Source organism: Ascochyta rabiei, chromosome 9, assembly GCF_004011695.2.
Source record: "Ascochyta rabiei chromosome 9, complete sequence".
Lineage (NCBI taxonomy): Eukaryota > Fungi > Ascomycota > Dothideomycetes > Pleosporales > Didymellaceae > Ascochyta > Ascochyta rabiei.
The window spans coordinates 664,069-688,983 of NC_082413.1; the positions used below are offsets into that span (position 1 = coordinate 664,069).

Sequence of the window (24,915 nt, forward strand, 5' to 3'; positions counted from 1 at the left end):
CGCAATCTTTCGCGAAGGTGGGGCGGCCGCGCTCTCACCTTCACCTGTGCTGTTGCGAAGGGTCGTCTCTAAGCCCTCATATAAGCGCTCAGCTCCAACTGTCTCCATACACCACTTCTTTGCTTCTTCACTCTATCGCCTCACCATACGGCTCGACACCCACGCTCAACACCAGACGTAGGCACACCAGACGTAGGCGCACCAGAAACTGTCACCGCACGCCCGACTCCCAGCGCCTTGAGCACAGGAGGGGCACGCCCTTTCTCCACATGCAAGCTTTGAAACTCCATAGAGCCTCGCTCAAAGCACGACAGGAGACCTTGAAGATGCGCGAGCCTGTTCAGTCTGACTCGGGTCGCCAGGAAAGCCCTCTATCTCAGCCGGATGCTACAGCACCTCCTGTCTTGCAAGAGTCGCAGAACAGATAAGCGGTCGATGCGTCACCTGAGCAACATTTGGATATAATGAATTCGCAACCTAGATCTACACCCGTCGCGCGATCAGGCTGCTTTGCAGAAGGTCGCTCTGAAGAGTGATGCCTGGGAGGTTAGGCACGCTTCACAAGCACGAGTAATTTAAACAACGATATATATTATTGAAATTCCTACACTTTCACATACGACCATAGGACGTTGAAAACAAGGCTTCCCGTTCGCTCAGCCCTATTTAAGCAACGTACCGGCGGATTAGTAGTTAGGTGGGTGACCACTAGCGAATACCCGCTGTTGTATGTTTTTTTGCAGTTTTTCATACTCTATTGTAATCTCTTTGTCGAAGAGCCAGCTGGGTCTAATTCAGAAACGGCATCTCGCAAGCGAAGAGGTATGTGCACTTACCATCAGTTTTGGGGCCGAATTGACATTGGACAGCTGGTGAAGCTTTCGATAACGGTGAAGATGATTCTGAGGACGATGGCGACAATCTCATCCCTGCGCATGATCCTGACTCGGAACCGCTTCCAGACCTGCCCATGTACCATCCTTCCGTCAAGGAGGTGGAACGACTCTCTTCGCAGCTCATCTCTGAGTTTCAATATTTCATAAAGAACGCAGCATACCAAGATGAGGAGACAGAATATCTCCTGGAAGAGAGCAAGGTTCTTGAGCATCCTCCACATGAGTCTCATGTCTTGCGCATTGCTCTTGTTGGAGACGCTGGGCAGGGCAAGTCTTCGTTGTTGAACTCCATGCTTGGCCAGGAAAATCTGGCGATTCATGTAAGTTTCTTGCGATCATTTTTTACTCGATGTAGGCCAACACTTTCTAGGCTGCGGACGGCAACAGCTGCACATTTGTCGTCGTTGAATATGCACAAGCAACTGCCACTCAGAAGTCACCTTTCCAAGCATCTGTGGAGTTCCTGTCCCGGCAGTCTTACCGCGATATGGTGAAAGAACAGCTCAAGAACTTCTGGCTACACATGGCGATGGATGATGAGGAGGTTGACGAAGAGATTGCGAACGAACGCCGCCTGGCCTCGGGAACGTGTATGACAGTTTTCAGCTCTCTGTTCATGGGGCGTACAGAGTTTCAGGACAAGGACCGCGCAGAAGACTTCTTGTCACATGCTGAGTCCGCAGAGGACCCTCGTCTTGTCGGCAAGCTTATGAGTTGGACAGACCACATTCTTGACGAGTTTATGCCAGATGGAGAAGACAACGACGTTGCCACACTCGACGCGAATACGGCGTCACAAATCAGTGACTCAATCCAGCCCTTCACCATGGCAATGGACAGTCCCCTGTTCGAAGGCACTGATATCATTTGCTGCCCATGGCCTCTAGTCAAGAAGGTACGCGTCAGTCTGAACTCACGTATCCTTGATCAGGGTATTATCATTGCCGATCTTCCTGGAACAACAGACAAGATACGAAGTCGCGTAGACAGCGCAAGACGCTATCTTCAGCTATGCGATATGACCATCGTAGTCAACACCATGGCCCGCGCTATCGACCACGCTGCATTGCACAACCACATCAATGAGTCGTTCAAGAGAAAGAGGTCGGGAAATACAATCGTCGTAGGTACGCGCTCCGATGACATTTCCGTTACCAGCAAGCAGTCGTTCCCGTCCATCCCAGCGGAGGAGAAGGCGATGGCAGAGATCGCAGAGAAGCAAGCCGGTTTTGAGAAACATCTCAAGGACGTTAGCGCTGCACTGAGGTCTCTGCAGCACAGGAAAGAGTCTGTCGAGAAGTACAGACTTATCGAAACGAAAGCAAGACTTGCGCGCAAGATCGCTGAACTCATCCAAAGACGACATGAAGTTCGTGTCTCTGCACGAAACCGGCACGTCAGGCAAGGCATCGCTGAACAGTATCGTCAAGACACCAAAGACCGATCTCCGCTTCCAATATTCTGCGTCTCCAACATCGTATACATGCAGCACTTAAGCGGCGGTTACCCAAAGAGCGCTCCACCAGAGCTCTCTCTCGAAGCTACCGAGATCCCAGCACTGCGCACTCATCTCTTCTCGCAACCCTCGTTGGGAAGATTTGCGTCGCTTGAACATTACTGCAATTCTCTTCTTCCGACCTTCTTCAATACGATCGAGATGTCGTGCAGCGTTTCCAAGATCAAGCGCAAGGAAGAGCTGAACAGGACTTTCCACAAGTCTCGAGCAGTAGGTTCCAGGCTCGCTAACGCAAACATGCAGCTGACTGTTACAGAGCCTGAAAGAAACAATCGATGACGCAGCAGACTCATTCACTGAGCATACGTTTGGTCAAGTCTACCAGTTGATAGGTAAGCTGGCACGGCAACACAGTTGTGGAGATGGTGGACTGACACAATCAGACAAGAACGAGATGATCTGGATCAACCGAGCGAGGCGTAAGTGTGTTGAATGGGCAAAAGTAAGTGGTTACTGAGCACCATCATGACAAAAGCTGACATTTAATGAAGCTCAAGCCAGCCGGTTACTCTGCAGTACTTCGCCACAACGGTAGGTCAAGCACCCATGTCTGACGTTGTGGAATCCATCAGGCTGATGAAATTGCAGGAGAATGGAGCACTAAAACCATCGAGCCGCAAAACTGGAATTCGAGCCTACTGGTATCTGTCGAAGAGCATTTGAGTCCTGTGTTCGACCTGATTCACGACGAGGGCTGCGACAACTTGGCCACAGAGATTGCCGAGCGAGTTGGCGATGCAGTTGACAAACTCAACAACGGCCTGAAAGGTACGTTTCCCCGTCTTCGAAACCGATCGAGATGTCTTACTGATCGAATCTGTGCAGTCGACCCCGCAGCAGCCCTCTCCGGCGCCATCGTAGCCTTCCGAGCGAATCTGAAAGAGCGCCGTACTCAGATCGACAGGATTTGCGAGAGCTTCCGCCAGAAGCTCAAAGGAGAAATCAGGTCCCGTTGCACACCGCACCCACTCCCAAGAACAAGACTGACACATCCCGCACCAGATGCATCCAAATCCGCGCCACCACCGATGAGTCCAAGCACTACCTGACGGAAATCATGAAGCAAGTCTACAGCAGCGTCCTCGCCGCCCCGAAGGTGCGCGGCAAGCGAGTCCACGACGTGCGTTCGGAAGCCCTGCTCCGCGCCGTGACCAAGCAAGGCGGGCCATACAAGCAGATCGCCCAGCGCGTACAGCAAGCCTACGACGCCAAATTCAGCATCATCACAGCCCAGCTCTGGGACGACCTCAACGCCGTCTTCGAGCGCACGCGCCTCGACGTCAACCGCGTGTGCTCCACCAAAGAGGACGACAGTCTCGAGGCGAAAGCCTTGCGCGCCGAGCTGCTGGCCATGGTTCCTGACGCGCGAGAGCGGCTGGAGGAGATCAAACGGGAGTTGCGGAAGTGTAAGCAGTGTAGGGCGGTTGTCAAGACGGAGGAGTAGAGCGGCGTGGCGGGGGAGGTGTAGATTTAGCGCCGAAGGTGCATGTTTAGCGCCGAAGGTACATGTTCAGCGCCGAAGGAGCCACACCTACCTACCTACCTACCTAAACAACGCCTTCACAACAACCAGCCAACGCCTTCACAACAGCCATACAGCGCATCCAACGCATAAAACCCTCAACAGCATCTCTCCGTCTTTCCTCAAAGTAAAACTACATACCAGTACAACCACATGCCAGTAAAACCACTTACAGCAGCCATCTTGTAACATCTATTTATTTACGTGCTTGATGGATTAGTACATGAGTCTGTCTGTCTTTGCACATGTTCTGTAGATAAACCTGGTTTCTACTGTGTGGTGGTGGGTGGCACTGTATTATACGATGTTATGTTATGTGGTATTCTGCTATACTAGAGATTTGTGAATTGTACAGAAGACATGTAAGTTTGTTAGAATAAGTCTACTTTTTTTCCCCTTCCATCCTTTTACCCATGTATTCATCTACTCTCTCGTCTATCAATTCAAGTGTGTACTAGTTATTTTTTTACGGAATCTTGTTGTATTAGTTTGTTTATCGAATTGGTATATGAGTCCGTCCATCCACGTATTATACAAATGAACCCAGCCTCGGATAAGCAGCGGCCCCATGTCGTGCTGTGTCCTATCACGTCATGTCCTGGCACGCCATGCAGACCCCGAGTCAGGGTGCTGCGACACGGTGCGTGACCTACATGCCCGTCCCGCCAGGCCCGAAAAAGAAGCCGTCGAACAGATCCAGCCCATTGCCATCGCTCCAGTCGTGCGTGCCGTCGCCAAAGCCCATGCCGAACCCGATCCCCACGTCCTGCGTGGCGGCGCCGTCGGCCATGCTGGACGCCGAGCCGCCCGCGGGGAAGCTGTCGAGGAAGTCGAGGTCGTTGTGAAAGCCCAGATCGGGGTACTGCGAGGACATGGTGTGCGTGTAGGCGTTGTAGGGCAGGGTGGCAGAGATTTGGTAGGGGGAGGGGAGAGGTTGTGGGGGGGATTGAGAGATGGGCGGGGAGAGGGTGGGGGTGGTTGAGGCATAGGGCTGCTGCTGCTGCTGCTGTTGGGGCGAGGGGATGGTCTGACCCTGTGCAAACCCAAAACCTTGGGTGCGCAGCGATGGCGAGATTTTGAGATTGGCTGTGAATGCCATGGGGTTCTCTGGTTTGATGGGCGCGGGCGGGGGGCGCATCGTGTTGACCTGGTTGGAAACACGGCTAAAGGACCGCTTGTCCGTTTCCTCGTCGGAGAAGAGGTCTTTCAGGTTCATGTCGAACCTGGGCACGGGTTTGCGAGACGGTTGGTGCGCGTGTTGTGAGAAGTAGCTCGTGCTTCGAGGATATCCTTGCATGTCTGCGTCGGACCGGCCGTCGGTGTCTGATGCAGACGCGTAGTTTGCAGTCGGCGAGTGTGTTGTGGGCGGGTAGTGCTGCTGTGACTGAGGTAGCGTTCGGAGAGCTTGTGGGCCAAATCCAGTCGTTGACATGCACATCTGGATCGTGGCTTTGCTCATTCGGTCAAAGGCATCACGACATGCCTCGGCAGGCGGACACTTGTCGATGAGGTCACCCAAGACGGACGTCGCAGCCAAGACGGTAAAGTCGACGTCGTCGAGAGACTGCAGGGGCGGTTAGCCTTGAGGAGCCCAACGTGGCAGTCGAGGACAAGCCAGGCTTACGAGTAAACTGCGAACATGAACGCTATGCCAGACAGCGTACAGAAAAGAGATGCCTGGACCCAGTCAGCAAGGTCACGCCTCCGTCTCGGAGAAGAGCACTCACCAGCCATGAAAAGGTGGTGTGTCGCCAAGAAGGTGTAGTTCACAAGGTGTACGCGGTGTAGCTGTCGGTACAGCTTCAAGACCTTCTGACCCGCCTCGGCTACCTTGAGGAACACAAGGTCTTCGTCTTCGCGCTCGTCCGGTCCCACCACGGACGGACTGCCGACATCAGAGCCCGTGGTGCCAAGCACGCCCTGTAGGCCAGACGGCACGACTAGACTCTGCCTGTACAACATGATGACGGCTTGCCAGTAGTTGAGCTCGAGGAAGAGAGGCGAGAACTGCACGCCTGCGTCCATTTGCGTGGGAGCCGAGTCCTTCCATTCCTGCAAGCGCCTATCAATGTCGGCGCGCCAGTGGCGGAAAGAGTCAAACTTGGCGAGGAAGGGTGACGGCAGCTTGGTGTGCATGAAGTCGTTGCGTTGATTTGCCCCGCTCGCCCTTGCTTGCTGGGCCTGGCGGTGCTGCAGAACCTGCAGGATCTCGGACTGCAGCAGCCTCAGGCGGAAGTAGTGGTAAGCGACAAGTTTGTACGTGGGTCGCTCGAGATGCGCAGGCGGGTCGAGGAAGCCTTCTTTTGTGATGAATCGGTCGTCGAGGAGAGAGGGGAACTCTGTCGTGACGATTTGATCTGTGATGCCCTGTTTCGGTCAGGATTCCGTCGGTGCGATGCACGGTGTAGGTTCAGGGAGGCAGGGTACTCACGAACGGCCTGCCGACGCAGGTACTGACGAGCCTATCGACCGAGTAGACACACCACCACAGGCGCCTGCGGAGATCTCTGACCCACTGTCTGCGGCCCCTTTCCTTTGCATCGATTCTGGCGTTGTTGGCACTACTGGCGGCGGCGGTGGCGGTGGCGGCGGTGGTGGTAGCATCGTCGTTTGTGGGAGCCTCGGTTTTGAGGTCTGGTCTGTCGGCGGCGTGGTCCTCGGAGGCTGAGCCATCGATGCCCACTCCGTCCTCGTAGTGCAAGCCCAGATCGACGCCGAGGCGGACAGCAACGCCCACAATGTACCACAGACCAGGGGCGACGGGCCTCAGCAGGGCAAAGCCAGCGAGCAGCAGGACGGCCTGCAGCTCCTCGAGGCCGCCGCCAAAGCCGTCCGGGCGGTCGGCGGCGGGAGAGGAGCCCAGGAAGTTCTCGAGGTGGACAATGGCCGAGGCGTGGTACTCTTCGGGCTGGTGCTGGTGGCCGGCCAGCCTGCGGCGCTTGCTGGGCGGGGGCGAGGCTCTGGACTTGGTGGGGGAGTGGGAGGGGTCGTCTGCGGGGGCGTCGTCGGCGTCGGAGCTGCCCAGGATGATGCCGGCGCCAATGGCAAAGACAATGTTGAGCATGTACGACTCCCGCGAGGTGCGGTGGCGTTCTCCGTTGGCGTAGACGCGGTCGAACATGTGCATGAACTCGCCGCGGTGCAGGATGGGGATCTGCGGGTTGGCGTGCTCAAAGTACAGCTCGACCAGGCGGGCGCCCAGCTCGCGGTCGGGGAAGGGGGCCTGGCGGAAGGTGGGCTTGGTGTGCAGGCCGAAGAAGGAGTCGCGCATCGAGGTGCCGCCGTCGACGAGGTTCGCGCTGGCCGTCGTCTTGGCGTTGCCGCCGCGGTTGCTGCCACGCTCCGAGGACGAGCCGGAGACGGAGCTCTTGACGGCGGCGAAGACGACGCGGGCAAAGGAGATGCCCGAGGTGGAGCCCAGGTAGCGCGGGTCGCTGGCGCCCTGGACCGAGACCATGCCGATGTTGGAGACGAGCTTGGTCAGCTTCTCGCGGTCGTAGCGGTCGGCGTCGTGGGCGTGGACGGGGGCGGCGGGGGTGGCGGGGGCGGCGGGCGAGGCGGCGGCAGAAGACGGATGGGCGGCGCCATTGCTGGGCTGGGGCGGCGTGTGGGCGTGGGCGAGGGCGTGGGCGTGGGCGTGGGCGTGGGCGTGGGCGGGCTGGTGGGCGGGCTGGTGGGCGGGCGCGGTGCCGCTGGGAGGGAAGGCCGGGTTGAAGTCTTCGGCGGGGTGGAAGGGCAGGCCGTGGTCGAGCAGCAGCGACTCGAGGTAGGCGACGCGGGTCTCGAGGTACCACACGTAGCTGCGCGGGATCTCGCGCTTGGTGATGGGGTCGTAGCCGACGCACTTGACGCCCGCCTTGTCGCACGACGCGCACGACGGCAGGCGCTGGTCGCAGCGGTTCTTGCGCAGCCGGCAGCGGTTGCAGGCGCTCACGTTGCGGAACGACGAGGCGGCCGAGGACGAAGAGGTGGCCGCCGTCGTGCTGTTGCTGTTGCTGTTGCTGCTGCCGCTGTTGCTGGGCGCGGGCGCGGGCGCGGGCGCGGGCGGTGCTGGCGGGCTGGCGGGCTTCTGCGAGGCAGCCGAGTCCGAGGGCTCAGGCAGCTCGCCGTCATGAGCCTCGTCCAGAGAGCGTTTGAGGCCGCTCATCAGGGCGCATAGTAGGACGCCGCCGGGGACGAGGGACGGGGGCGTGGGAACAAGTCAAAGGGTCCAGTCGAGGTCCCGTCGAGGTCCCGTCGAGGTCCCGTCGAGGTTCAGTCCGCGTCCAGTCAAGATCCAAGCCACGAGATTGGCCGACCGCCGTCTGTGATTCCCCCCGCACTGCACTTTATCTGCACTTTATCTGCACTTTATCTGCACTTTATCTGCACTTCATCTGCACTTCATCTGCACTTCATCTGCACTCAATCTGCACTGCACCGCACTGCACCGCGCTGCACCGCGCTGCACTGCGCTGCACTGCACTGCGATCTGCAATCAACACCCTCCTCGAACAACCAAGTTGACCAACCATCAACAGCAGAGAGCAGAACCCCAACAAATCCACGTCCCCGAATCCAATCCGCGCTCGGCTGCCGGGCATCAGGCTAGCAGATTCCTTATCAGCGGCAACAGAACGCCCAGAGAGATGCTAACCACTTCCATCTACAACCCAGCCACAGCCACAGCCACAGCCACAGCCACAGCCACAGCCCGCCCCACTCGACCGACCCCACGCTCCGATTTACCAAAGCTGGACGGATGGATCCCTCGGCATCGAATCACATGACATTGCATCACATGACATACCATCACGTAACATTACAATACAAAGCACGGGCCCTAGCTTCAATAACCCGAGGCTATCACAATAAACCATGAACAGTAAACAACCAACGATGAATGAGCAAGAGGGGATATCGTATTTCCATCCATGTCAGCCCGCCCTACATCCTAAAATCCAGAAGTCCAGAAATCCAGACAAAACAGCGCAAAGTACCTACCCTCCCATCCTCCCATCCATCCACCCATCCATCCATCTATTTACTACCCTGAACAAATAAAGTCGTCAAATCTAAAACTAAACAATGGCTGGGGGTATTTTGTTCCTGTTAAAAGGGAATCGAAAAAACAAAAACAAAAACAGAAACAGAAAAAGAAAAGAAAAACGCCGGCTCAACACTACCCTACCATCGCTAGCTGGGCTTTTCCCATGTGTGTGTGTGCCATATCCTCTCTTTCTAGTGATGCTCCTTCCCTGTCCAATTACAATGTTTGCCGCCAGAACAAAGCCTGAGCGAAAAGTGAAAACGCCGGGAAATGCTGTCTCTGCCCTATCCGTCAAGCGAGTCCTTGATCTATGGTTCCTGCTCTTTAAAGGAACGCCGTGGGGAATGAGGAATGCTCGCTGGAATCGAGGGGAAAAAAAAGAAAAAAGAAAAAAACAAAAAACAAAAACAAAAAGAAGACAAGTCCAAGGCGATCCTTATTTGGAGAGAACCATCTCGGCCGCCTCGTCCGGAGTGAGCGTAATCACGGATTCCGCGTCAGATGCGCAGTCGACAAGCGCCTCCTCGTCGTCTTCGCTCACCGCTCGCTTGCTCGACTCCTCGAGCATAAGCCCTGGAAGCCAGCCAAGAAGCGCAACACCAGCAATCGTCCACCACGCCAGCCCAGACATGCCGAGCTGCATCCCCAGGCTGTCCACCGCTCCCGACACCGTAGGCCCGAACCCGCGGCACACGCTAGCCGAAGACGCGGCGGCTCCGTTCAATGTGCCCAGGACGCGCTTCGACGGCGACGAGTTGGCCAGCATAATCGCCAGAGATGGGTACGAGAGCGACTGGAAGATGACTTTGCCGACGAGCAGCACCATCAGACCGGGGATGCGAAGGTGCTCGGGGAGGAGCGCGAGGTACGGCGCCAGCAGGTAGAGGACCGGGTACAGGCACAGCGTGATCCAGAAGGTGCGCAGGCTCCCCAGTCTCTTGCTGAGCCAGGGAAACAGGATGAGCTGCGCGAACATCTGCATCGCTCCCTGCATCGCTAGGAACGCGCCAATGTTTTGCGTCTTCCACCCGAATCCACCGCTGAACTTGAACGGCAGCTGCTCCTCGCCCTTCATCGGCGTCTCCTTGGACATGAGAATGGGCAAAAGCTGCTCCAGCGAGATGGTGTGGCTGCGAAGCATCAGCCGTTGCACAGCGTCAATTTGGGTGGAGAAGCTTACAAAGCGAGAATGCCGTAGCACACTATGTTCAAACACACCTGCTTGGTGAACGCTTGTCGCACATTCGGCGCTGGCGCCTTTTCCGGGTCCAGCGAGAAGGCCGGTGGCTCCGACATGGATGTGCGGGTGCTGCACAACGTCGGCGAGCTGTCGGTGCTTCGGTACGCATGCGAGTTCATGTCGTGGTCCTGCAACATGGACGTCATCTCATCAAGGGATGCGTCTTTCTCGTTCAAAGTCGCGTCCGACTCTGCCCTCCATGCCTTGCGCAGAAGCCATTTGCCAGCCTCGAGGCCACGATCCTCGTCGTACTTTTTGTCTTCGTGCGTCTCTTGCAGAAACAAGATACCCACCGCAAGTCCAAATACGACAACGAGAGCGCAAACAACGTTGGGCAGGAGGAAGGGGAACGTCTCAAAGACGGTCCCCGCAAAGACGCCAGGAAGCGCGGTGGCAGGCTGTGCGAGGACACCGCCAAGGGAACCACCAATGATGGTGCTGTGAAAAGGCGGTCAGTCGGCTGCAGAAACACGGTGCTCAGGGGAACCCTTACCCAAGACACCACACAAAAGGCATGATGGAATACGCGCGCGCTATTAAAAAATCAGTCTTTGCCCGACGTGTGACTTGTCGCTAGAGCAAACTTACGCTGGTGCCTCTCGTCCGTGATCAGCTCAGCGACGGTGGTTTGAAGGACGCCAATGTTCCTGCATAACGGTTAGCGGCCAGTCCGGCCCTAGCGTAAACGATGACCTCACCCGTTGAGCAGCCCACCGAGCGCCCGAGCCAACAGTGCCATTGGCAGACTCTGGGCGAAGCCAAAAAGAAGCATGCTCAATCCGGTGCCAAGCATGCCACCCAGAAGCACCTTCTTGCGCCCGATTTTGTCGCTCAATCGGCCCCAGAAGATTCCGCTGATGCACTCCATGAATGCAAATGACGAGGTGACCATTCCTGTGTACATTGCTGTCTTAGATCGGTCAAGTTCGAAAGACTCGACCATGTAGTAGGCGTAGGGGAAGATGGACATGAAAGCGATGGGCTCGCATATCCGGCACAGAGCTAGGCTGGCGGTTAACAACATTGTCTACAGCAATGACTGCGAGCCTCGACTCACCCAGGACGGCCATTTGGCGAGTAGGGAAAGGCGTCTTGCCTCTGCCCGTGGCAGAAACTCGGCCGAAACGAGCCATTGGTGCTGAGGTGTGGTTGTGATGGGCGCGAAGTAAAGGAAGGCGTGCGAGATGTTATGGTCCAAGATGGGAAGCGCTGTTGGATGTGTGAAGTTGTTGAAGCAGATAAGACATGTGCGGGTTGGCGTTGAGCTGGTACCTCCAGGGTAGAGAGAGAGAGAGATCAAGTGAAAATGGGTGCGAGCGTCTCAGCGTATATAGGGCAGAGCAAGATTTAAGTGGCGTCGTGAAGCGGATGGGCCGCTGGGACGGACAGGGATGCGGGCAGCGGGGAGAGAACGGAGAAACAGGCGGTGATTGTTGTGGATACTGGATGGTACGTAGTCTGGGCGGATAGGGACAGCGGAAGGACCAGCGAATGTGAAATGAGAGCGGATCCATGATGCCACGGCTGGAGGGACACAGCATTCGGTTTGCCGGTAAGCGACCAGGCATAGGCTGTGTTGGCAGCCATGTCGCTGCTAGCCTGGCGTGCGTTGTGACTGCAAGTCACCGGACGAGATGGGAAACTCTGCGCGCGAAAACAAACAGCGGACCTGTGACCCCTGAGCGAGGGCCAGGGCTGGCGGCGCTTTGATGCTCGGTGCCTCACCCAGCACTGGGACCGGGTTGGGCGGAACCCACGACATTGGGCAGGCTAGAGGCGATCGAGTAAGGTGGGCCAGGGAGAGTTGCAAGAGCGTTGAGACGTCGTGCGATGACTTGGAACTCGCGAAGAAGATCATTGCGCACGGGCCCGTGTCCCGGCAAAAAACATGCGGCTTCCGGTTAGCCCAAAACCGCGGATACGGTCCACAGGCACTAACCTACTGTAACCTCCAGAGCTGCATCATACGCCGCCGGGGGGGCCCTGTCGCGACCAGGAAATGTGCGAACGTCGTGCCGACTGTCGCTGCCCGCTGAGAGGCCGTAAACGGAAACGGGAAGGCTCCCAGCTTCCCCGGAGGCAATAGGACTTGGTTCCGGTGTGGGCACTTTGCACTCTATTCAGCGCCAAATCATTCCTTCGCCAGAAGCCTGCTCAGGGGCCGTTCAAAACCTTGCGGCGCTTTTGACTCTGCACGCCTTGCGAGTCAGCAAGACCTCTCGCCGCATGCTTTCGAGAAGCGCGGCCTGAGCCAATCGGCGCTGCAGCCCGCGCTTCTGCTCTGCCCTGCTGCTCTGCCCTGCTGCTCTGCCCTGTTGCTCTGCCCTGTTGCTCTGCTGGTGATGGAGCAATCGTGGTTGAAGTGACAATGCCAGCGCCCAAAACACCCCAAGAAAAATGGCGGTGTATCTGTACCAGGTAAGAGCTGCGACGTTGTCAAAGTACGACCATTTAGGCCGTCACGCGCCCAAGTGCATCAGTAGCTTCAACTTCTCCGTCGCCTTGCTGCGGTAAGTGACGATACAGCTCATCATCAGCGCTGCCAGGGCACGAGTCGCGCGCTCCCAATGGCTGCAAGAACGACGCTGCACGTTTCGCGTCTCCCAGACCGCTCCCTGGCACTCCACATGCCGCCGTTCCATTCGGTCAGCTCCACGCAGCCTGGCTGACAACGTGATCCCAAGACCTCCTCCACTCAGTTCCTGCATCGATCCAACTCGCAGGATGCGATGCGTCTTAGTGGTAGTGTCATTGCCAAACCCGTTGCGCCGTCATCATCTAGCAGACATTGTGAGCCTCGCTGCCCAACGCGACATCAGCTGACGGTGACCTTGCGCGCATCTGCGCCCAGGAGTCAGCCTCTGTGTTGCTGTCCAGACCAATCCCTTTGCTGTCCTCCTGGCGGACCCGGCATCACGTCCGTTGCGTGTCGCAAGCTGAGCTGTCGCAGCTGCGCCGGGCATCGTTTGCGACCGGCCCTGGACTGGACGACACCGCAAAAACGGGTAAAACGCAACGGCTGTTTCGATGCCGAGTCACGACCAAACAGGATGCTTTTGTGGCGGTGTGGACAGTAGACGTAAGGCTGGCGATGTTGCAGCCATTGGCCAGGGTGGCTTGCAGATTCCACGCGAGATTAACACGATGGACAGGGGCATGAGAAGACTCTGAGACGACCAGTCGTTCTTAGTGTCTTCTGGTTGCGCCAGATTTGTGGTCCTTGCGGTGTGATTGCTCCACGCGAATCCTCCGATGAGGGGCATCGCGTGCAGTTACTTTCGTATACGCATTAAGCACACTTTGCATCCGTACCCGCGAGCCACGTATGCCCGAACTATGTAGCGTAGATGCGTGTACTGATGTGCTCTTGGATGCGTGTACTGATGTGCTCTTGGATGCGTGTACTGATGTGCTCTTGGATGCGTGTACTGATGTGCCCTTGGATGCGTGGACTGATGCGCCCTTGGATCCGTGGGGATGTAGAGGGATCGAGGGCTTGTCTTGGACAGGCCTTGCCGGCCACCCTGGGTGTGCGCAAAGACAAGACAGCTGACAGACCCGACAGCGTGGGTCGATTTCTCCGATCTCCTCGCAGGACTGCCGTCGACCAATGCGTAAACGAGGCACGTGAGACGCGGCAGTAACCTGTGATGTCGCAGTCGCAGCCTGCTCTGCTCGTTACGTCTTGACTGGAGCCAGCGCATTTCGAAGCCGTCAGGTTGCACGACAGGCGGTAGCAAGTGGGCAGACCTGCCTCCAAGCAACCTGGATATCGCAGGGCGATCGCAATTCTGCTTCCTGGTTGCTGTGCAAGTCCCGCAGCATCCGTAGACCTGGGTCGACGATATGTTGTGGACACGAGTCACTGGTGAACGGTGACCCTCGCATACTGTAGGTGCCAATAGCAGACGTGACGGGCTTGTGGGCGCAACGCAGGCATATGCCGCCCCATGGCTCTCGACACCTACGGTGTCAGTATGCCTGTTTGCGTGCGTTCGAGTAAGTAGAGGCTGTTCGTGCCCAAAGGAGCTGCAGGACAGTGTAAATTCGAGACTGTACCGCACACGTCAAACGCTCTTCGCCCACTTGCAGCACTGTCTGCAGGACGCCTTGCCGCTGCGGACGCTAATGCAACGACACCGAGGGCAAGTGTCGGACCAGAGTGCGTCTGATATCGATTATCGTGGTGTCACGAACAAATTTCCTCAGGTGCTGCTTTTTCTGCTTGCCGGCCCAGCAATTGTAGCATCCGGGACGCTGACCCGGCCCGTTCGGGCTGCCGTGTCCACTGTCACTGCGGCTGCACTGCCACGTCGGCACTTGCAGGTAGTCCTGCAGTGAGCTCGTGATGCGCGCTCATCTCCTTCGTGGTTCTGGCAGGATACAGGCTGTGGTGTTGTGTGCCAGAAGCTGACGGTACAGCGGCTAGCTCGAGACCCACCTACTTCAGCGCTAAAGCGCATATCAACGCTCCGGCAACCTCACCTCACCGCACTTGTCGGACAGCCCAATAAGCACCAACACTGTACGCGATATGCCTCTGCCCTTCTCATCGCCGCGGCTCTCGTCTTTCCGAAAGCAGCATCTGCTTGTCGAGTTGTAGGTTGTGGTCAGTAGCTTGGCGGTCTGTCTTAACACAGGATAGCTCTACGCTGCGACATGCTCAGCTCGACGGTGTTTTCGTGACCATCACACCAGGCGATCCGTCGCTATGGGTAGGCGTCATATTCGTGCGAAAAGGTAGTCAGATGTCGTAGAGCTAAGCAAGGCCTACTGACGCCGTGCCTGCCTCCTACGCTGCATTCTCCTTGTATTCACGCTCGACAGGTCCATATGCCCCTGCAGTCCTGCGCTTCCAGCTGTCTTTTCCGTCGAGCTATCCAGCTCTACCGCCCATTGTGACCTTTTCTACCGATGTTTTCCACCCTCTGCTCACGCCACTCACAACATACACTCACACAACTGCCTCCTTGGACACGGACACCGTCAGCGCAACCGACGAGGAACGGTTACCACCAGGTGGGTTCAGTCTTCGTCATGGGTTCCCACACTGGTTTGGTCGGGCACGACGGTCTGTAGCAGGTTCGCGCGACGCGAGTGGGTCTATAGTCGATAGCCCTGCTCAAAGTGGTACGCCTGTGCACGCGGAAGGAGGAAGTGCTACCTTGGACCATTCTAGAGCACTATCCGCTGTGACTGGTGTCTCCATCGTGGCCGTTATCGAGTACATCCGGTCCACATTCAGTGAGGAGACAGTCCTCGATTCAGTCTCGTTAGAAGCCGCCGCGAACCCAGGCGCTTACCATGCATGGCGAGCTCACCGTGGCTCAGAGTTGCATGGCCAGCAACGTTCTCTCAGTCCTGTCTCTTCTAACTCGGGCGAAGGTGTAGCACTTGGAAGAAATCGACGTCCTGGAGAGTGGAATTGGGAGGGCGTATGGGAAGAGCGTGTGAAAAGAGCTGTCAATGCTAGTCTCTCTGAGCCTGTTCTGTACGGACCCGGCGCCGGAGAAGATATCGTAAGACTACCTGCACTTAGCGTCTAAAGTCTCTCCAGCTGCTAACTGATACAGATTCGCTTCCAGCAGGGAGACAGTGAGACTATGGCCGGCATGAAGAATCATCTGGCCCTTGCAGCTGCACGAACGACAGAAGCTTAGACTGACGAAATCGCTAACCCCGCCCCCCCCTCCCGGATGGCGTGCGTTGTTTGATAGCAGAGTGGGGTGACGTACCCGTGGTAGCAGGAACTGTCCAGAAATGTCAACAGACTCGCGAGGCGCGACTTCCTCCGTAGCAGACGCAAGAAAGGTTGCTGCGGAGACCTTTTGGACTTAACTCGTACATCACCAGCATCAATAACAAACTGCCGTACTCAGCGAAACCTCCAGTTTCCTTGAAGTTTTCTGAGCCTTTATCTTTGATTTCACACATCTGAAGGGATTGGTGACGGCTGCAGGGGTTTGTTTACACCATTCTTCTGTTCTTTTGACACATTCACAGTGAAGTTAGGATACGACGCGACGCGCTGTCCGTTTGCTTTCGACGCGTCTATTATGGCGCTAGCACCGTGCGACACGTTTGGACTCTCACAACACGCCATCTTCTGTCCCGAACCTCTGTACATCTACAAGAAGTCACGCAGGCCAACGTTTCGCAAGCGCATTTTCCATAAGTCGACTCACCACCGACGCAACGACCAGTACGTGTACGGTCCTCTAGACGACATCATCGACGAAATCAAGAGCAACCTCTGGGAGTCACCACATAACTATAGCACAGAAGCATCTCTTCTGGGGTGGGCAGACCCGCTCGAGGTCTCCTCAGCGTGGGCTGCAACACCACTGCCTGTTAGTAGACTACCCAGTAGCCAGCCTCTGACAATACGCAAGAATAGGGAAAGTCGTTCCTCAACCTCAGCATCGAGTATGGGAGATTATAGATACCTCTCACGTGACAGTAGCCAGGATGACGCTCTCGACGGCGGACCAGTTGGCGGACCAGGTGGCGTGCCTGCATTGACGGAAACTGCCCCATGGCCTTTTTTCGACGTGCTTACGTCGCAGGAGTCTGCACACGTACCCAATACCACAGATTTCGTTGATCGTTCTAACGAAACCGGTGCTACCGAAAATACCTCTCAGAAATTTGGCGGCCGCTCTCTACCCACCGAGCGACGTCCCTCTCGTCTGCGGTTGCTTGCCGGTTTGTCACGTCTGCGACGTACGGAGACCGGAGAATCCAGTGGTAACAGTGGTAACACATCTGATGTGCCGTCTCCCACGTCGCCCGCAGCTTGCAACGATGATGATTCTGGTGTGGAACTGCTCCAAAAGCCAAGCGATGATGCTGTCGACGCGTATGTTAGGAAAAATGCGCGCAAGTAAGTTGGTGAAATGAGATTGCGACCGTCGTGCGTCTCAACCACTGGGGTTTTACTAACCTGATTAGTGGAGCGAGGCTGGGGTCTATTATAGGTCGAATTGCCAGACGACTACCTTCCCCATCCGAGTATCTACATGACAATATGGATATTCACCATCTAGCTGCGTGCGGGAGCGCACCAACTACTTTGCGAGCTGCAGTGAAGGTTTTCTCTGAAGTCACCCAGCTATCCCAAGCAGACCAGCAGGACTTCTGGATCGCTGTGGAAGTTGAAGGTACTCTGCACAACCGTGCATTACTTTCAGACAGCACTATCGATGTGATTTTCGTTGTTGACAACGCGTGAGTGCAGTGCTCCCAACCAAGATCTGCCCAACTAAAGAGCCTCACAGTTATTATGTCAGCAAAGAGTGTCTTAGCAGAGCTCTGGACGCCGTGAACAGTGCTCTTTACCATCTTGACCGGGGTGATCGTGTAGCGCTCTATACAACACACTGCACTCATCAATCCGTCACCGGCAACAGACCAGATCTGCTCTATCCAATCCAGCCCTTTGGAGTAGATACGGAAGAGATCTTCCACGCTCTCACCGCGACCATCGCTAAATGTGGTACCCAATCCTGGAGGCCACCCCGACCGAACCCGTCCATGGCTGAAGTGATTCGGGGCGTTGTTAAGTCTCTCGGAGACAGGAGCTTGAAGAATCGACGTACCCATATGTTATTATTCTCTCCAGCTGCACATATCTTGCACGACGTGTCCAGGTCTTATCCAGATTTACCTGTTCATCAGATCAATCCTGCAGCTGTACCGTATCGACGCATTCCCAACATCGGCGACGCGGGTTGTAATGGGTGCTGTAAGAACGTTTTTATCAGCAACTGGAGCCACTTCCAGTCTCTTCCTGGTCGCCTCAAATGCATCCTCAAGCATGCGCGGTCGGTGAAACCAGTGGGAGAGATCACCAAAGTCTGTATTGATATTCGAGCAAAAGATGGCTGCGAAGTCATCCAATGCTTGGGAGCCAAAGACATCGCGAGTCTACGTCTCGGCCAAGTCCATACGATGTTTGCAAACATCCGTACAACACGATCCGCCACCAAAGCAATTGATCTCTCTTCTGAGAATCCAGTCTTCAACTCGTCGCTTGACGTGAAAGATCTGAGGATGCAGCTGCAGAATGCAGCAACTGTAGGTGCTGTGAAAGCGCACCTTCTTGACGTTCAAGTATACTATCAGAACACACTGCACGAGACGGATTGTTGGAACTACACTGAAACCCCCTTCCTCGCTGTCCGTGATCTGGGTGGCCTTGCTCCTCCGATCAACACTGCTGTCGAAGTACACAGACGCCAAATATTCCAGAAGTTTACTCAGCTCGACGTGGATACTGCCGAAGTTGAGGCCGAGGCATTGCTCTCCACACTTACTGAGGACCAAGGCTCATTGCGGAAGCTCGTTCAGCGTATCGCCAAGGAAGTCGATCGCTACCAACGTGTGCTCGACTACGAACGAGAGCATCGTCAGAAGCTGCCACTATGCCCAGGCCCGATCGATATGGAAGCCTCACCTCATGAATGGCTCATGGATGTGTGGAACAGGAAGAAGACCAAGCGTCAGGGTGTTGTCGTGGTCGAGGAGAAGCAAGAGATCAGTGGTCTGATTGACGGCTTGTATGGTCTGGAACGGCTGGGCTGAATTAACAGCCGTCTAAACTTCGATACGGGCTAAACTTAAACACGCCATGGAGCAAAATTATGACCGTTGGGCTACCATGTTCTGGAACGTATTCTGGGGTTTGGGGCGTTTTCAATCGGTACGTACCGAATGGTGAGGAGGACGTCAGGGCCATGCATGGAGGTTTATTAGGAACGACCTGACATGTAACGGCGGTCTCATATGTCGATGAACCCATGTTCGTTCATCTCTAGCATTGCCATCAATCAAAGCTTTATGCTCACTGCATCATCTCGCTCGACCTGGATGATCGTCATTGTGACTAAATCAACCCGGTCCGGAGCTTACCCCGCAGCAGAGCGTAGTGCGCGCAAACCTCAGGATTCCACACGACTTGCCCCCAGCCGTGCGCTCCCAAAGTCCTCTAGTCAAACTCTAACGACATCCTTGGGACTCAAACCCACCCTAGATCGAGAAAGGAAAGAAGCTTGACCTCTAGCCCCAAGTGGAAAGTCACGGCAGAACAACGTCTGCTTCCCCGCGCACAGAGCACAACACGCAGATGCAGCTGCGCGGCTTGCAAAGCTTTCCCGTTAGCTCTACAGTAGTGCATTTCTGCCATGTGTGCCTCCCCTCGGCGCAACGGAACGAGCCAATCGGCTGTCCGTGGAACGAAGAGACGATGAGGCGCAGTGTCCTCGCGTCGTCGCAGAGCCAAGGCGGAGGGAGTGGAGTCAGTCTCTCTTTTCTTTTTCCCATTTGTTTGCTTCTTTTTCCTCCCGCTCTGGGTTTCGAGCTTGGGGATCAGGCAGGGGATGCCAGATCTGGCTGCTGGCTTCTCTTGCTGGCTTTCCCTCGTTCCTGATGCGCATCCGTCCATGCGTCCATGCGTCCATGCTTGCAGAGCGTTGGGGCGGTCGGCGAAATCGGTTCGAGGTGGCGTAGCGACCGCGCAGTGGATTCGTTGGTGCTTTCCTTGTCCGTTGTTTTCCTCTCGCTTGTTCCTGGTCCAACGTCGTTGACGGTTCAGACTAAACTTTGGTAGGGGTCAGGGGGATTCCGGGGCTGCAGGCAACATCGTCGATCGTGTGCGTTTCGCCGCGGCTTTGTGCCTCGTGTTGGAGTTGGCGGGGGTTGGTGGTTCGTAACAGTACATGCTGTCTAGCGGTTAGGGTGCTCGCTTGAGAAGTACTGGGTGTTGTGCATAGTGGAGCTTGTGTGAGCGTTCGGTCACCGACGCAACAACAGGAGGAGTGTGAGGATGCGCCACCAACATCGATAACACTGGAGAAGGACCCTTGCACAGTCTGCTTCTGCGACCCTGGTGTGAGTGATGTGCAATTATTGATAAGTCTATAAAATTGATGCAAGCGCGTGTGACGCTGGGGTATTTGGCAAGGATTTACAGCGAATAATGAGAAGGAGAAAGCAAGACCATGCAATGCTTGCTTGGTGTTTAGGATACAGACCACCAAGAACGCCACCTTATCAACATCCAACACCGGGGCTCTCCATGCAAGGTAATAATCCTCAGAACTCTTTGCCAATTAACGCTGGGTCCGCAAACCGCAGCTCCCTGCTCCTCTTTTCCCTTACAACGGGATCACTGGACATATCTTCATGCGCCGAACCAGCGTTGCCGTGTACACGCGGCACGTCCAGCCCAACGCTCTTGTTGTACATGCGTGGTATCTTGGCAGTCAACGGAAGTCCATTTCCGGCCAGTAGGGCTTGTCCTGCCCCTGTGAGGGAAGACTTCGTGTGAGTGTGCGATGAAGGGACCGGCTTCTTCTTGATAGCCGGAGACGAGAACTTGAGCGGCGCAGGCACACTCTGCTCGTCTAAAAAGTGCTTGTCCGAATGTCGCTTGAAGTCTTCCCACCCCAAAGGTTCAGGAGCAGCCGGTAGAGGAGCGAAGGGGTTGATTACGGGCGATCGCCCCACTTGAACCAAGACTGGTGAAGCGATGCTCTTCCGTGGTATCTTGGCTTTTTGTGCTTTGTGAAAATACTGTGCAGCCACCGGACTCAGAAGTGACCTGGCCGGGGTCACACCATTGGGCTGTCTGACAGGTAGCTTTGGTCCTACTGGAGTCCGTGGAGTTCGTGGAGACATTAGGTTCGGAGAAGGTGCAAGAATAGTCACACTATCTGAAGTCCGGTTCCGTTCATCGACTTGAAGAAGTACATCGTGTTCGAATGGATCAGCAAAGGGATCGCTGTCCATCGTTCGCCGCCTTGTATCGAACGTGGGAGATAGACCCTGGGTTACTGGGCGTCTGTAAGGTGAAATCGGTGGGTACATTGAAGCGGCGGTGTTGAGATACGCATATGGATTGACGGACATCTGTGAGTAGTCGCCTCTTCCATCACTTGGGCTCTGGGCTCTTTTGAGCTCCGGTCTTCGAATGTCATCTGGAGAAAACGGCGCAAAGGTTGGCGACGGGATCACATGGTCGCTGAAAGGATTCGAACTATTCGACTGGTACTTGGTGTATGAGGACGAACGCCTCGGGGCATTAGCATAGCCTGCCACTGCGGCAGACAGCGCCCTTGTTGTGTCGCATCGTGCAAATTCGGAGTATCTGTGAACTGTTGGATCTCTATATGGTTCCCCGAAGGGGTTGCCTGGGTTGGTGAAGCAATTAAACGGCACTGTACCCGTGCTATGACGTTGCATGTGTTTTGGAGAGCCCTGGGCTGCTCTGGATGTAGAGTCAGCAGGAGGCATACCACCATCGGTGCCAGACATCAAGGCTTCAGCATCACTGCCACCTCCACCTGTTTTTGGATCGTATAGGTACGCAACCTTAGGGTAGACAGATCCAGTGCTCATACGTTTTCCATGTTTGGCCGCATGATAGCGGCGAGCAATATAAATCGCTGCGACTACAGCGATGAGGAGGCACGTCGTGCCTCCGACTGCGATACCAGCGGTCTGTGAGGCTGTGAGGGGAGGCGGATTGCCGGCAGTAGCAGTTTGGCTAGGTGTGCTAGTAGGAGTGTGTGGCATCGCCAATGTATTCTTGTTGTCAGCGTCAGCACCACCCGTGGTCGATGCTGTTTTCAATCCTGAAACCAAGGTATAGCTTGGGGCATCTGTTTGTATGCTAGAATCACTTCCTGGGGTAATGGAAGCGGTAAGATCTGCAATACCAGAGATGGCTGGGTCTAGTTCCGATGAGGTCTGCATGGTTTCTGCTTGTGTTGCATTAGGAGCAGAAGCAGTATCTGAGGTGATCCCTGTGGGTAGTGCTGAACGACTGAATGTAATTCCGAGCTCCGTTGTACCGATCGTAGAGTTTTTGGAAAGCCTAGGTAATCCAGTACTAGCGCTTAACGATGGTCGCGCTGGTGATGACCGTGTTGAGTTTGCACTAAAGCCGAGCTTTCTGGATGACTGGAGAGATTCGCTGGTGGGTAGCCACGTCCCTGAGGTGGCGGAGGGAAGTACAGTAGACCGAGGTCTCGATACTGGGGTATCAGTGTTATTTGCTGCCGCATTTGTCACTGAGTTGAGCAGAGAAAAAGCGATAGTGCTCAAGTCTAAAGTACTTGATCTGATACTGGAGACATAGACTGTAGAGAACGTAGCCGTGACTATTCCCGGAGTTATGGATGATAATGTTTTTGACTGGGTGCCGTTCAAGGCAGCTGATGACGACGGAAAGGGCGGCCTACTTAGAGACATGATTGTCTTTGTAGTAGAAGGGGCCAGAGGTGAGGCCCCGCTTGAAGATGGAATTACCAACGAACCGAGGCCGGAAGATGAAGAGTTGGAGCTCAAGCTAGAAGAATATGCCGAAGATTCCGATGTTGGAATGGGGCCAGTTGCAATTGTCTGCAGTGAAGTAAAGTCTTTTAATGAAGGGACTCGACTACCAGTCAAAAGCGATGATAGGACTGAAACGCTGCTGCTGAGTGTTGATGAGGATGCAATACCCATGGAGGGAGCCTTAAGGATGGAAGTCTGATTTTGGGGGACCTGTGACTCTGAAACAGGTAATGTACTTGCTAATTGTTGCGTATTAGACGTTACTCCTGATGATTGACTGGTAAAACTAGGTTGCGTGCCAACGAATGTGGGTGTAGGAGATGACGGATCCTGTGATGTATTGATAAATGTCTGCGATGCGGATGTGGTAGCAACAGATACACTAGGGAAAGCCGTTTCTGATGGCAAGAAGGAGGAGATAACTTCGCTGCTGTACGTGGCACTCGACAAGGTTCTCGTTTCAAGTGAGGAAACAACCATCTCTGTAGAACTGCTTGACCCCGTGGCATTTGTTTTGGACGATATTGCTACCAATGCACTGCTTTTGCTTGGCAACTCAACGGTGAGCGATAGGGAGGCGACTGGAGACGAGCCGGTAGAGGTAAGGCTGACGATTTCTGTTGAGACAACGCCTGATATCGAAGAGATGAGCGCTCTGGTTTCACTGAGCAGTGGCTCAGACTCAGTGAGTATACTTAAAGTTGATGAGCTCGTTGCTGTCACAACACTGGAGTCGGTATCTGGTGTGACACCCGCAGTGATACCCGGATGTGAGAGGTTGGCAGAAAGGCTTGACATGCTCGCAACGTCGCTGATGACAGTCGTGGACTCAAGCAGGGAGCTGGTCGGTATTTGTGCGCCGCTCGAAATCATCGAAACCATCGAAGACTGAATCGACGTCCTTGTGCTTGAAGTGATGATAGCGCTCTGACTCCAGGGGACCAGAGTAGGTTCGCTCGTGCTCAATGTGCCGCTATTCACGGGTGTGAACGCAGTCGAACCGCCAGGAAGCGGCTGTCCGCTACTGATAGATAGCGAGGATGGAATCGCTGATGTAGCAAGAGTGGCCGTAGTCTCCGGACCACTTGGCATTGGCAAAGGCAGAGGTATTTCAACAATGCTTGTGGCGGTTCCCAAGATGGAGCTGAGACTTGGCTCGATAGCTGAAGTAACCAAAGATGATGGTACCATGGAAGTACTGGTTGTTTCCACACTATCATTACTCTCTTCGATGCTTGTGACAGCCACGATTGTACTCCATGGCGCGGAGGTCGATGCCTCGAGGTTGCCGGTGGACGAAAGAGCTGGGAGAGAAGTCAACCCGGATGCATGCTCACTGAATGAAGTACTGAGAGGTTCCGGCAGCAGATTAGTCAAGATATCGAATGTGGTCGAAGTTGTGAGCTTTAGGGTTCCAGGATTAGGTTTCCGATCGCTCGTGGAAGCCGGTGGGGCAGTAAACAGCGGATTTGTCTGCTGCTCATGTGGTATTGACGATGTAGGAATCAACTGGGATGTGAGCCGGGTAGAAGCACTGGCTATCGTACTGCTTGTGTCTGACGCGGAATTTTGCGATGATGAAATAGGTACAGCAGATGATTGCGTTTTGATTGCAACACTGGAAGTCAAGCTTTGGCTTAGTGGGTCTGTAATGATGTGGGATGGCGCTTGTGAGATTTCTACAGGTGTCGCTGATGTCAAGGTGGAAGACGGAGCTTGAACTGATGTGGTGGGTGTCTGATTCGACGCCGATTTGGGAACATTTGAAGAGCTCTCCAAGGTGCTCGAAAATAACGGTCCATCGTGGGTGAATGAGCTAATGGATAATGTGGTGCCAACTTTAGTAGATGATGTCGCCTGTTTGGATGTCGCAAGTTGCGACGAACTGAAATGTGATGTGGCTGAAGTCTCAGATGACTGTTGACCTGCTGTCGAGCTAGCTGAGAAAGTCCTACCGCTCTCGGTTTCAAGCAGTGTTGAGGAATAAGACAATTCCCCATTGTCACTACTCGATCTTTCGAGAAGTGAGCTCTGGTCTGTTTTGACTGACGTGGGAGTGGACGAGGAGGTCGTCACAGGGGTTATTACTATTGATGGTGTGTTGAAAATTGTCGATTGCGATAGCGAAGGCGTAAGAGCACTAGATGTTACTCCAAGGCTGGAAGTTGACTTGATAAGTTCCGAAGAGCTTGTCACATTCTTGAAGGACTGTTGGGGTCGCTCTACAGAAGTAAATATTGTTCTTTCGACTTTGTGCTGTCTCCTAGGCACAGTAGCATCTATTCTCAATTAGAATCTAGCATATCTTGAACTGCGCAGCACGGCTTTCGGGCTCAACAAACCGTTGGTGATAGATGCTGTGACAATAGTCACCGC

The 24,915-nt window shown here is 55.0% G+C and overlaps 7 protein-coding genes across 7 annotated transcripts, besides 16 other annotated features; 4 read left to right on the forward strand and 3 right to left on the reverse strand.

The window, feature by feature from the left end:
* Positions 1 to 970: 970 nt before the first annotated feature.
* Positions 971 to 3,856, forward strand: EKO05_0005776 (uncharacterized protein; the record flags this gene model as incomplete). Its single annotated transcript, XM_038939919.2, has 8 exons — positions 971 to 1,216; positions 1,267 to 2,622; positions 2,669 to 2,744; positions 2,796 to 2,854; positions 2,904 to 2,943; positions 3,001 to 3,180; positions 3,238 to 3,358; positions 3,415 to 3,856. 8 exons carry the CDS (start codon positions 971 to 973, stop codon positions 3,854 to 3,856), a joined length of 2,520 nt encoding a protein of 839 aa, XP_038798796.2.
* An 85-nt stretch (positions 3,857 to 3,941) lies between these two features.
* Positions 3,942 to 3,962: a tandem repeat.
* A 621-nt stretch (positions 3,963 to 4,583) lies between these two features.
* EKO05_0005777 (uncharacterized protein) lies at positions 4,584 to 8,081 on the reverse strand (the record flags this gene model as incomplete). Its single annotated transcript, XM_038939937.1, has 4 exons — positions 4,584 to 5,498; positions 5,559 to 5,611; positions 5,662 to 6,301; positions 6,366 to 8,081. The coding sequence occupies 4 exons, from the start codon at positions 8,079 to 8,081 to the stop codon at positions 4,584 to 4,586; spliced, it is 3,324 nt and encodes a 1,107-aa protein (XP_038798797.1).
* Positions 4,925 to 4,946: a tandem repeat.
* Positions 6,500 to 6,532: a tandem repeat.
* Positions 7,542 to 7,590: a tandem repeat.
* Positions 7,916 to 7,952: a tandem repeat.
* Positions 7,953 to 7,981: a tandem repeat.
* Positions 8,082 to 8,299: 218 nt separating the features above from the next.
* Positions 8,300 to 8,402: a tandem repeat.
* A 185-nt stretch (positions 8,403 to 8,587) lies between these two features.
* Positions 8,588 to 8,628: a tandem repeat.
* Positions 8,629 to 8,688: 60 nt separating this feature from the next.
* Positions 8,689 to 8,740: a tandem repeat.
* Positions 8,741 to 8,781: 41 nt separating this feature from the next.
* Positions 8,782 to 8,817: a tandem repeat.
* Positions 8,818 to 8,921: 104 nt separating this feature from the next.
* Positions 8,922 to 8,957: a tandem repeat.
* Positions 8,958 to 9,039: 82 nt separating this feature from the next.
* Positions 9,040 to 9,083: a tandem repeat.
* A 252-nt stretch (positions 9,084 to 9,335) lies between these two features.
* Positions 9,336 to 9,385: a tandem repeat.
* Positions 9,386 to 9,399: 14 nt separating this feature from the next.
* On the reverse strand, positions 9,400 to 11,336 carry EKO05_0005778 (uncharacterized protein; the record flags this gene model as incomplete). Its single annotated transcript, XM_038939596.1, has 6 exons — positions 9,400 to 10,093; positions 10,144 to 10,641; positions 10,697 to 10,736; positions 10,792 to 10,850; positions 10,902 to 11,205; positions 11,261 to 11,336. The coding sequence occupies 6 exons, from the start codon at positions 11,334 to 11,336 to the stop codon at positions 9,400 to 9,402; spliced, it is 1,671 nt and encodes a 556-aa protein (XP_038798798.1).
* Positions 9,484 to 9,526: a tandem repeat.
* Positions 11,337 to 12,478: 1,142 nt separating the features above from the next.
* Positions 12,479 to 12,541: a tandem repeat.
* Positions 12,542 to 14,479: 1,938 nt separating this feature from the next.
* Positions 14,480 to 14,515: a tandem repeat.
* A 222-nt stretch (positions 14,516 to 14,737) lies between these two features.
* On the forward strand, positions 14,738 to 15,863 carry EKO05_0005779 (uncharacterized protein; the record flags this gene model as incomplete). The annotated part of the gene is made up of 4 exons (XM_038939893.2): positions 14,738 to 14,802; positions 14,849 to 14,943; positions 15,031 to 15,722; positions 15,777 to 15,863. The coding sequence occupies 4 exons, from the start codon at positions 14,738 to 14,740 to the stop codon at positions 15,861 to 15,863; spliced, it is 939 nt and encodes a 312-aa protein (XP_038798799.2).
* A 396-nt stretch (positions 15,864 to 16,259) lies between these two features.
* EKO05_0005780 (uncharacterized protein) lies at positions 16,260 to 17,090 on the forward strand (the record flags this gene model as incomplete). The annotated part of the gene is made up of 1 exon (XM_059636667.1): positions 16,260 to 17,090. The coding sequence occupies one exon, from the start codon at positions 16,260 to 16,262 to the stop codon at positions 17,088 to 17,090; it is 831 nt and encodes a 276-aa protein (XP_059492650.1).
* Positions 17,091 to 17,736: 646 nt separating this feature from the next.
* Positions 17,737 to 18,786, forward strand: EKO05_0005781 (uncharacterized protein; the record flags this gene model as incomplete). Its single annotated transcript, XM_059636668.1, has 1 exon — positions 17,737 to 18,786. The coding sequence occupies one exon, from the start codon at positions 17,737 to 17,739 to the stop codon at positions 18,784 to 18,786; it is 1,050 nt and encodes a 349-aa protein (XP_059492651.1).
* A 1,509-nt stretch (positions 18,787 to 20,295) lies between these two features.
* EKO05_0005782 (uncharacterized protein) lies at positions 20,296 to 23,730 on the reverse strand (the record flags this gene model as incomplete). Its single annotated transcript, XM_038939711.2, has 1 exon — positions 20,296 to 23,730. One exon carries the CDS (start codon positions 23,728 to 23,730, stop codon positions 20,296 to 20,298), a length of 3,435 nt encoding a protein of 1,144 aa, XP_038798800.2.
* Between the last annotated feature and the right edge of the window lie 1,185 nt (positions 23,731 to 24,915).